The sequence below is a fragment of the Dreissena polymorpha genome, chromosome 9, assembly GCF_020536995.1.
Source record: "Dreissena polymorpha isolate Duluth1 chromosome 9, UMN_Dpol_1.0, whole genome shotgun sequence".
In the NCBI taxonomy this organism is placed as follows: domain Eukaryota; kingdom Metazoa; phylum Mollusca; class Bivalvia; order Myida; family Dreissenidae; genus Dreissena; species Dreissena polymorpha.
In genome coordinates, this window is record NC_068363.1 from 31443309 (window position 1) to 31455587 (window position 12279).

General features: G+C 34.6%; 3 protein-coding genes and 1 non-coding gene across 5 annotated transcripts in view; 3 read left to right on the forward strand and 1 right to left on the reverse strand.

Moving 5' to 3' along the window:
• The window catches only part of LOC127845729 (mitochondrial calcium uniporter regulator 1-like), a 276089-nt gene that overhangs the window by 255067 nt on the left and 8743 nt on the right, over positions 1 to 12279 (forward strand). The window lies entirely within an intron of this gene.
• The window catches only part of LOC127845723 (ryncolin-2-like), a 265737-nt gene that overhangs the window by 167463 nt on the left and 85995 nt on the right, over positions 1 to 12279 (forward strand). The window lies entirely within an intron of this gene.
• The window catches only part of LOC127845730 (coiled-coil domain-containing protein 90B, mitochondrial-like), a 39707-nt gene that overhangs the window by 19833 nt on the left and 7595 nt on the right, over positions 1 to 12279 (forward strand). The window contains exons 6-8 of the mRNA XM_052376838.1: positions 1538 to 1591; positions 6747 to 6800; positions 11069 to 11183. Coding sequence (XP_052232798.1) covers positions 1538 to 1591; positions 6747 to 6800; positions 11069 to 11183 — 223 coding nt within the window. The remainder of the gene's footprint in view (positions 1 to 1537; positions 1592 to 6746; positions 6801 to 11068; positions 11184 to 12279) is intronic.
• Trnaf-gaa (transfer RNA phenylalanine (anticodon GAA)) lies at positions 9153 to 9242 on the reverse strand. Its single transcript is given in 2 exon segments — positions 9153 to 9188; positions 9206 to 9242. It is a non-coding gene; the product is annotated as a tRNA-Phe (tRNA).

The following is a 12279-nucleotide window of genomic DNA, read 5'->3' on the forward strand; positions in this document are numbered from 1 at the left end:
AAGATTATGCTCATATACAGTACATAGATTGGCATGTTCACAAATTCATATATATGACTGTTAGATTAAATAAATTCTTAATCACAGTCATTCTCAAGATTTATTAAAGTCATATCACGGTGATAATTTTCTCATCAATCCCTCGACCGGTTCGGCTGTTTGGGGGAATGAGGGGCAACAATACAGAAATCCTTCTCCAGTCAGGTCTGTTGTGTGCTGCTTAGAGTAATTCATCCATAGAAAGGGATGTCCACTCTTACATTATCCATCCAGCTTTTCATCTGACGGCCTCGGCGTCGACCTCCCTATATCGTGTCCTGGATAATAGTCTTGCACAGAGATTTGCGCCCGGGTGACGTTTCCAAACTAAGCCAGCTGTACCTAAGCACAAATATTCGTGGTCATGGTAGTGCAGTTATAAAATTGCCCTTACTGAAGCTTGTTACATTCCGTTCACTGTTGTCTATTTCTCACTATGAAACAATCAAAAGCAATCCAGTGTAATTTGTCCACTTCATATTGAGGGCTTAATTTATTTGCCCATCGATATGTAGAGAGAACATTACCTTAATCGATTTGCTGTTGGCATACATGGTAAACTCTTCTTGGACCTTGTGTAGTACAATCTGATCTCAGTTCTGAAATTTAAATATATAAGCATACAGTTGACAATATAACAGCAAATACATTTTTAACACATTGAATAAACACACATTCACAGATGGGCATGAAGGATTTGTTTGCCTATTGATTTTTGTAGTAAAATTAAAAGAATACTAGCGTTATAAATAAAGTTATTGGCTGATCACAGATGTTATTACAATTTTATTATGATAAACATCGCATTAAAAGTACAAACAGAAGCAGTTCAGATGATGTACTCAAAATCGTTCAGACGATGTACAAACAAAAAACGTTCAGACGATGTACTATTTTCCAAATTACTCGCCACAGATCCAAAAAAGCTCAAACAACGTGGAAAACCCTGTACAAAATATTCCAAGCATGTTAGAAAGCAAAAACTGTTGTATTTATTTGTTTGTTTGTCATCTCGAATAGCAAACGCGTCAAAATAAAGTATGTTAAGAAGATGTACAATTTTCATTGTTTATTGTGTCTGAATGTTTGAGAAAACTACAGAAATCTAAGAAAAACGACAATTACCAGAGTACATAAGGAGACTAAGCGAGTACTTTGCGCATAGTTATCATTATTTTAGATATTATAAAATATGAGAATACTTTGATTTTCGTCATTAAGCGAGAGCTTTTTCCGCCATTTTGTGCTTACGATGTACTTTTGTGATCACGTGATTCCCCGCAGTGATAAAACATTCAACAGAAAGTAATAAACCTTAGGGCCACAAATAAGATGGTGCCAACTAAACAAATAACAATGTCCCTTAGGATTTGTGAGTTTCTTAGAACAACAACTGTCAAAATAATGAATGTGAGCAAACATGGCTAAAATGTTTGATTCTGTCTCTGAACTTTAATAATTTAAGTGATATTTCTAATTTCTCTGATTTTCTTTCCAGCATGCATTAAATGAAAAGAATCTGCAGTCACTCCATAATAAGATTGAAGTCCTGGTAAGCATCATCTCACAACAGGTTTTTTTCTGCTTAGTAAAAAAAAGACCATAAAACGGACCTGATCCCAAACCGATTTTTGTTTTTTTAATCCCAATTTCCAATTTTTTTATATATTTTTTGTGTGGAAAAAGGTTGTGTTATATTTATTATATTGCAATTTTATTTAACAAACATCTAACAAAGTATATAACTATAATTCATATGATCTTTTTCTTTCCAAAATGGCCAGGAAAAGGCCTGATGTGTCAATATTTGTTGATTAAAAAAATTAATTAATATGGTTCATTTTTTTGCGATTAAATATTCCCAAATTTGCAATTTTATTGATTACAAAAATCCCAAATCTACCAGACTCCTTTTCCCAAAATGGCTAGAAAAAAACCCTGTTTTTTTGCTAATTAATTATTCAATATTGGAGTTTTAATTATAGAGACGTCTTTTTACTATTGGAACAAAGTGTTTTTGTAATTGATCATTTTTGATGGATTAATTTATATTATGTATTCATCATCATTCCTTTTATCACAATCATAATCTTCATCACCATTTTTAGCTCAACTGTCACGAAGTGACATGGTGAGCTTATGTGACCGTGTGATGTCGGGCGTCCGTTGTGCGTGCATGCGTGCGTACATGTACGTATGTGTGTCCGTCAACAATTTGTTTGTGTAGACAGTAGAGGTCACAGTTTTCATCCAATCTTTATGAAATTTGGTCAGAATGTTTATCTTGATGAAATCTGGGTTGGAATTGTATTTCGGTCATCTGGGGTCAAAAACTAGGTCACTAGGTCAAATAATAGAAAAACCTTGTGTAGACAATAGAGGTCACAGTTTTCATCCAATCTTTATGAAATTTGGTCAGAATGTTTATCTTGATGAAATCTGGGTTGGGATTGTAGTTGGTTCATCTGAGGTCAAAAACTACGGAAGGTCAAATAATAGAAAAACCTTGTGAAAGCCTTGTGTAGACGATAGAGGTCACAGTTTTCATTCAATCTTTATGAAATTTGGTCAGAATGTTTATCTTGATGAAATCTGGGTTGGGATTGTATTTGGGTCATCTGGGTTCAAAAACTAGGTCACTAGGTCAAATAATAGAAAAACCTTGTGTAGACAATAGAGGTCACAGTTTTCATCCAATCTTTATGAAATTTGGTCAGAATGTTTATCTTGATGAAATCTGGGTTGGGATTGTATTTGGGTCATCTGGGGTCAAAAACTAGGTCATTAGGTCAAATAATAGAAAAACCTTGTGTAGACAATAGAGGTCATAGTTTTCATCTGATCTTAATGAAATATGATCAGAATGTTTATCCTGATAATAACTGATTTTAAATCGTGACAGGGCTCCCGCTGCCGTTCGCCAGATTCGCCAATGGCGAAAATTTAGCAAATAAAGCAAATAAAATAATAACGATCTTTTTCCTGACAAATGCCGTCCTAGATAATAAACTCTTGCAGCTGTAAACTGTGCTTCAATACATTGCCATGTTATTGACCCGAAAAATTGATACTCAGTCGGCATTAACACCGGTCAGAACCGGTCATCGAGACAAAGGAAAATGACTGGTGTGATAACAAAACAATGGTGTAATCGTACATCTTATCTGCTTAAATAAACAATTACATCTGATTAAAGATTAAAGATTGCTGCCAATTTCAATCAATTTGAGTAAAAGCCGTTAGCGAATTATCAACTTAGTCACACAATGAACATAAGTAAAGAAGTTGATAATTGATTTTAATTTCGAGAAGTTCGTAATGTTTGTAATGATTAAAGGCTAAATGTGTTACAATTATGAAGGACCATACATGTGTAGATGAACGGGTATAAAACCCTTGACATTTTCGGCGAAAGTGTCGGAAATTGCAACTGCCATTATGGCGACCATAGGCAATAAGGGTCCTTTGGACTCTGACCAATCTAAAGACACGGTCTAAAAAAAAATCAAATCTGATAATAGATCATTCAAAGATGTTTGGCGTTCGGAATTCCAGTGGTTAGACTATAATGCAAAATCAAAAACGATGTATTGCAAAGTATGCATACAGTTTCAAAAATCAAATTCATTCACTTTGGGTGTAGTACATGTATGTTGAAAAAAGACAACATTTCAAAACACTAAAAATCAAAAGGTAATAAAAAAGAAGGACAATCAATATTAAAATGAATATACATGAACAATTTTTATATAATTAATAATATATTAAAAATAACAATAATATTTTGTTATGTTGATAATAAATATATATTGACACTTTTCAAAATGAGCTTTTTGTTTTGAAATTTAGCATATTTAATTTTGTTTATTAGCTCGGCTGTTTTCGGAGAAAACCCGAGGTATTGTCATAGCCAGCTCGTCGTCCGCCGTGCGCCATCTGCGTCATGCTAAAACCTTTACATTTTGTTAAGGTTTTGAACATTGGCTCTTAAATCAAAGTGCTTCAACCTACAACTTTGAAACTTCACATGTAGCTGCACCTTGATGAGTTTTACATGCCACACCCTTTTTTTGGTCACTAGGTCAAAGGTCAAGGTCACTGTGACCTCTAAAAAAAAAAAAAGAAAAAAAAATTCTGACAAGCTTTCATTTATTAGCTCGGCTGTTTTCAGAGAAAACCCAAGGTATTGTCATAGCCAGCTCGTCGTCCGCTGTCAGCCGTCCGCCGTAGGCGTTGTGCTAAAACCTTTACATTGGCTCTAAAATCAAAGTGCTTCCACCTACAACTTTGAAACTTCATATGTAGATGCACCTTGATGAGCTCTACACGCCACACCCAATTTTGGGTCACTAGGTCAAAGGTCAAGGTCACTGTTACCTCTAAAAAAAATATTCTGACAAGCTTTCGCAGCCGAGCGTTATTCAGTGCTCTTGTTTAAGATCACAAAGAGGCCTCACAAGCTTGAAGTATGAAAACATCAATGACAAATGCGCAGGCTGCAGCAATATCCAAAAGTGAAGCAGCTGTAGTGTCGGCTATGACTAATGTGTACTTTGCTGCACAACATACTCAAGCATTATCGCTGGAACAGATTGTGTGTCTTGCAGGTAAAAAAATAAATAAAACATCTTTAAAACGAATTTGATTTGTTTTAAATTGATTGATAAAATTTGATTTTGTTTAAGTTTGCTACAAATATTGAGCAAAATAAACTTGAAATCATAAATTATATTTTCAGGATGCAAATTTGTATTAATATATTTTCAGGGTGCAACCCAGCTCAATGACCTTCCAGTTGACTGCCACACGTCATATGAACACAGCTCCAGTGTGTCCGAATTTCAAAACTGTATGGCAGACGTTCTGAGGAGTGATCTTCTCCAGAAGATACAGACATCATGCAAGTACAGTATCATGATGGATGAGAGTACAGACATTTCAGTGAAGCAAAATTTAGTGACCTATGTTAGACTTTTGGAAACTGATGAATTTGGAATGGCTGGACTTCAAAGAGCAAATGCAGAGATCATATATGAGAATGTAGTTAATTTGCTCGGTAGAAAGGGAATTGACATTCAACATCTCTCAGAAATTCTATTAAAATTGAAAACTAGAAGAACTTGTTGATTTTGTCCATAGACAGCCCACCAATGGAAAAGTTTGATTTTAAACATGCTTTCAAGATTTGGGCTGGATTGAAGTTGAGGCGGATTATGGCCATCTGCTAAAATGTATGTTCAGAATATCATGTGCTCATGTAATGTAAAGTTATCATGTGCTTATTTTATGAACATGTGCTTGAGTTATGATGTGTGTATTTCTATAAATGTTTTGTTGTACTGTTGTTTTTTTTGTTATGCACACATGATGTGGATTATGGCCTTCTGCTAAAATGTATGTTCAGGAAATCATGTGCTCATGTAATGTAAATTTATAATGTGCTTATTTTATGAACATGTGCTTGAGTTATGATGTGTGTATATCTATAAATGTTTTGTTGTACTGTTGTTTTTTTGTTATGCACACATGATGTGGATTATGGCCTTCTGCTTAAATGTATGTTCAGGAAATCATGTGCTCATGTAATGTAAATTTATAATGTGCTTATTTTATGAACATGTGCTTGAGTTATGATGTGTGTATATCTATAAATGTTTTGTTGTACTGTTGTTTTTTTTGTTATGCACACATGATGTGGATTATGGCCTTCTGCTTAAATGTATGTTCAGGATATCATGTGCTCATGTAATGTAAATTTATCATATGCTTATTTTATGAACATATGCTTGAGTAATGATGTTTGTACTAATATAAATGGTTTGTTGTAAACTGTTTATTTTTGTTATGCACACATGATGATTATAGAACATATTAAAGCTTTGTTTTGTAGTCTCTTCTTTTACACCCCTTAGCCTAGACTTACAACAGGTGGTTCCTAATGCTTTGCTAAACTTTGGCTACAGTTTCTAAAATTTGGCTACAAAAAAATTAAATTTGGCTAAAATGTTGGCTATAGAAATTTTTGGGCCAGGGGGAGCCCTGATCGTATATGGGTCATCTGGGGTCAAAAATTAGGTCACCAGGCCAATGCTTGTAAAACCTTGTGTAGATGAAAGAAGTCACAGTTTTCATCACGTCTTAATGAAATTGTGTCAGAATGTATTTATTAATGAAATCTGGCTTGGGATTGTATATGGGCTGATAGAATTTAAGTTGATGTGGCAAGGTTAGTCAGGTGAGCGATTCAGAGCCATCATGTGATGTGGCAAGGTTAGTCAGGTGAGCGATTCAGGGCCATCATGTGATGTGGCAAGGTTAGTCAGGTGAGCGATTCAGGGCCATCATGGTCCTCTTGTTATTAATTGTAATATTTTGTAATATATTGCTTGAATATTATGTATTGCAAATTTTATAACTGTAATTTATTTAGGCAGACTGGCACAGTATGTTGTATTTGTTCCAGTACACTGTATGAACATGAGATAGTCATAAACCTTAAAGCAGCAGATATGCAGGGACCCACTTAAATCATAATGGCCCTTGAAGTTTGTGTAAGACTCTTATATTTTATGAAAATAAGAAACACAATCTTCAGAACGAAAACTATTGAGCGAATGAGGTTGGGCAAACATGGCTTAAAAAATTGTTTCTGTCCCAGAACTTAATTATCTAAGCTGATATATCTCATTTCCCTTATTTTTTTCCAGATGGCATTAAATGAAAAGAATCAACAGTCACTTAATAACAAAATTGAAGTCCAGGTACGTATAATCACACAAATTTTGTGTCCTTGTTGTTTAATTGCTAATTAATTAAATAACTACAGGAATTTGTATTACATGTATAGAGATGTGTCTTGACTATTGGAACAAAGATAATTTTTAATCTAAAAAGAGAAGATGTGCATTTAAAAATTTAAAACAATATTTATAATTATAATAAGAACTTTATTTTTACATATGCTGTATTTTGACTTGATATATATGACCAATTGATTTAATAAAGAAAATTATTTTTTGTAAATAAATTTCTCTGCATGAAATGTCTTTAAAATTATTGCTTATTATCCCCACGTTTTTCGGAGAAAAAGTGGGGATATTGTGGTGATGTGCGTCTGTCCGTCCGCCCTGGCCACTCCTACACTATTAGCACTAGAACCTTGAAACTTACATACATGATAGCTATGAGCATATGTGCGACAGTGACAGTGACGGAATTTTGATCTGACCCCTGGGTCAAATGTTATGGGGGTTGGGGCGGGGCTGGGTCAGAGATTTTCACTTATTTTTATGCCCCTGGTATGGTGCATTGGCCATAACTTTTGCAATATTGATGATAGCAACTTGATATTTAGCATGCATGTGTATCTCATGGAGCTGCACATTTTGAGTGGTTAAAGGTTAAGGTCAATGTCATCCTTCAAGGTCAAAGATAAAAAAAACAAATAAAAGGGAAGTAATAAGCTTTAAAGGGAGGTAAGTAAATAACCTGCCAAATGATATAAAAAAAATAAATAAACCAAAGTGGCGCATAGAGTTACACAGTAGTGGCGCAGAGATGTATTTAGTATTCAATTGTTTGTGTTAATCATCTGTGAAATGGTTTAGCTCATCCATCTAATGTTTATACAAGATAAGTATTGATGCAAAGCATCAAAGGGCGTCGGGAATTTCAGTGTAAAAGGCACTCAATGAAGTTACATGGAAAAATTTTTTTCTACTGTAAATATTAATATATTGGCCTATTATTTTAAACAAAATAGAAAAAGATACTGGTATAACCATTATCTATAATTTTGTGTTATAACCCCCAAATAACCATTATTTATGATGTTGTGTTATAACTCCCATATAACCATTATCTATGTTTTTGTGTTGTAACCCTCAAATATTTCATAGTTCATTTTATTTACATTGGTTTCCTTTTTTTTTTACTGGCATCCGTGTGCAGTTTTCATTAATGGAACAGAACTTTGTAGGTTTTAAAAAATCTGCTTCATTTTGTAAGCGTAATTTCATATTTTTCTCAACTTCAAGGGGAGATGATTCTGAACTTATTCTTACGTTGCTCATTTACGATAGGGGTTGAGTACTCATTGATATGAAAACACTTTGAAATTCAGTAAAAGATCATAATAGATTTATAGCTCTGATATTCATCATTTTCATTAGGGTTCGAGTAATACTGATATAAAAACACTTAACAAGTTTGGAGAGATTCAGATGAAAGTTGTGAAATCTTTTAAACAAGTGGAAATAGTTTATTTTGTCAAATTTAATAGAAAAAAATTCTCGACTTATTGTCCCGATGTTTCTCATTTTAAATGAGGTAAAAATGCTCATTGATATGAAGACACTGTAAGTTTGGAAAGAATCTGATGAAAAATGTTGACATAATCACCTAACCAAGCAGTTTTTTACTTTTATTTTTAAATTCAAAGAGACATAATTCTGGACTTATGCTCCGATATTGCTCATATAGAGTTTGGGTTGGGTCTTCATTGATAAAAAAAACACCTGTGCAAGTTTGGGAACAATTGGATGAAAATTTTGGACTTCGAACAACGATTTCAAATTTTCTCAAATTCTAAGGAAGATATCTATGGACGTAATGGTTGGATAATGCAAAAGGGTCCATACCACCTGGAAAGTAATACGTGTCGCGCTTCGCGCTCTATATGTGGTTCTTAAAAAAAAAAATCCGAGGAGTGCTTGACTCTAGGGAAACAGGTTGCTGGGACACAGCTCCTCCTTGATAAGCGGCTGCTTCCTTTATAGCAACTCATTGTTACAATCATTAATACGTGTCGCGCTTTGCGCTCTATATGTGGTAGGGATAGTACTAAGGGCCTATGATAGACAACCATAAAAATACATGGATAATAGATGTGTTGTTTGCATTTATTTGTTAATATAAAAACACGTGTATTTTTATAAGATATTAAAGTGATGTAAGAAATTTTAATTCACGTTGTCACCACGCGGCATCCATTAATTTTAATAAAATGTCCAATTGTAGTAAAATGGATTTTAAAATGTCTACAAAAAATAAAGCTTTATTATATTTATTAACCTGACTGAAAAAAATTGTCAGCCGCCGAACTGTTCCGTTCGTGCCGGAACCCGGGATTGAACCGGGGGCCTTTAGATGATTGTTGCGTAAACAACTTCAGTCTAACGCTCTCCCAACTGAGCTATTCCGGCTGACATCATTTATGTACTGCTATTTGGTCAAGTTGTGTACATGTATAGCGATCGTTATTATATGTATTAATAAACTAATATATTGTATGTTTTCGTACCACTACGCCTTCCAATAAACTTGCTTGCCCGATAGGTTGTCAAACATTGTATTACATTGATTCTTTACTAAATAAGCAAATTAGAAAAACCACAAAATAAATATATTTTGATTATGTTTTGTTTTTATACAAAACCAGAAAGTTTCACGTATTTGCCCAGTCCCTGTGATCTTTCCCCTGTGATCAGTTGCGGATCAGTTATTAATTAAAACAATTAGCTTTGCATTATTGGCAATAAATGTTGAAATATATGTGATAGGCACAAAAGCAGTACTTATTTACACCAATTTACACAAAAAATCACCACTATGCAAGATAATCTTAAAACAAAAATATATACATTGATCCGTAAAATAACTTCTCCTCCCATAAGCAGAAAAAAAAAATGCATTACATACTAGTCGCCGCTCTCCAGAGCAACGCCAACAAGGGATTATAAAATATTGGCGCAAAGGGACACCTGTATATGAGAGAAGAGATAGAATGCAGTCAAGCATAAAAAGCATGAGAAACTCATGGAATAGAGCCACAAGAATCTATAAAGGGGCTGAAACTTTCAATTTGTGCAATATAATTTTAGACTCATTACTGAAAATCTGTCAAAATGTTCAAGTGGGAAATTTGTTTGGAGAGCAGGATGAGGAGGAGAAATTAGGGTATAGATTTTCACTCATTTTTTAGGTTATTTTACATTAACTTCTTCATTTCTACATTGAATTACTTTAAATTTATACTGAACATCTCTTATGACAATACGGTCAATCTCAACTATGCATGGCCCCATTACCAACCCTGGGGCGCCCCTGTGTCAAACATGCGGCGTGGGGATACGCGTCGGCCTCTGCCGCGCCATTTCTAGTTTATTATGCAATCAGATCAGAATTTGCTACTCACTTAACTTGAAAATCTAATTGAATATTACCTGTAATTAAAACATTATAGTGAACAAAAGAGATGATTTTATTTTGTTACAATTAATGAAAAATTATAACAACAAGCCATTAATGTGTTTTTGTTTCTGTATAATTGTATGCATGTATTTTATCATCCTCTATTAATTAAAGCATTACTTGTAATGTACTTGCAATATATCAAGTAATTGAACTAATTGTTAAAGGAAGTATTTTATATATAAACACATAAACATGTCATTTACCAATAAAATCAGTAATATATTAAGCTTCCAATCAAAGCTTCCAAAAAAAAGGTCATCAGATAAAATCAGGAAAAAACATGCTGCCACTCAAGAGACCACATTTATAAGTCATTCTTAATGAATATTTGTCAGCATGTTTACCTCGATACAATATCAAGGAAGAGAATTGAAATTTGGGTCTCATTTTGTATTTTATCATCCAGACTTAGTTTTAATGGTTTTAATCAAATGTTTGTTTACTTATGTTTTATATAATAGTATGTATATTATAAAATGGTTGTTTGTTTCCAAGTAACAATAGTTTTTAATAAGATGTGTTTGTGAAACACTTTGCCCCCCACCCATATATTTGACCTTTGACCTTGAAGCATGACCTTGACCTTTCACTACTCAAAATGTGCAGCTCCATGAGATACACATGCATGTCAAATATAAAGTTGCTATCTTCAATATTTGCAAAAGTTATGGCCAATTTTAAAGTTTGACGCAAACCAACAAACAAACAGGGCAAAAACAATATGTCCCCCAGTCTATAATAGCAAGGATCCATTGGTGTTCTTCTGATGTTTCAGGAGGCTCAAACAGAAAAGAACTTAAAGTCCCTGGATAACAAAATTGATGTTGAGATCTCTAACATGAAAACCAGGCAGGAAAAGAGCAGAAACACAGCCATATACTCATTTATAGGTAAGAAATTTGTTACATATTACTTCAGCACCCATGGTCCCATTCCCTCCTCTCCTAATTTGGGTCGTTTTCTGGGTTAACTGGACTTAATGCATGTGCGTTACGTGTCGTCCCAGATTAGCTTTTGCAGTCTTGGCAGGCTAATCAGGGAAACACTTACCGCTTTTATGGTATTTTTTGTTATGCCCCCCTTCGAAGAAGAGGGGGTATATGGCTTTGCTCATGTCGGTCTGTCGGTCCGTCCACCAGGTGGTTGTCAGACAATAACTCAAGAACGCTTGGGCCTAGGATCATGAAACTTCATAGGTACCTTGATCATGACTCGCAGATGACCCCTATTGATTTGAGGTCACTAGGTCAAAGGTCAAGGTCACGGTGACCCGAAATAGTAAAATGGTTTCCAGATGATAACTCAAGAACGCTTAGGCCTAGGATCATGAAACTTGATAGGTAGATTGATCATGACTCACAGATGACCCCTATTGATTTTCAGGTCACTAGGTCAAAGGTCAAGATCACAGTGACCCGAAATAGTAAAATGGTTTCCGGATGATAACTGAAGAACGCTTATTCCTAGGATCATGAAACTTGATAGGTAGATTGATCATGACTCGCAGATGACCCCTATTGATTTTCAGGTCACTAGGTCAAAGGTCAAGGTCACAGTGACCCGAAATAGTAAAATGGTTTCCGGATGATAACTCAAGAACGCTTAGGCCTAGGATCATGAAACTTGAGAGGTAGATTGATCATGACTCGCAGATGACCCCTATTGATTTTCAGGTCACTAGGTCAAAGGTCAAGGTCACGATGACCCGAAATAGTAAAATGGTTTCCGGATGATAACTGAAGAACACTTATTCCTAGGATCATGAAATTAATAGGTAGATTGATCATGACTCGCAGATGACCCCTATTGATTTTCAGGTCACTAGGTCAAAGGTCAAGGTCACGGTGACCCGAAATAGTAAAATGGTGTCCGGATGATAACTCAAGAATGCTTATGGCTAGGATCATGAAACTTCATAGGTACATTGATCATGACTGGCAGATGACCCCTATTGAGTTTCAGGTCACTAGGTCAAAGGTCAAGGTC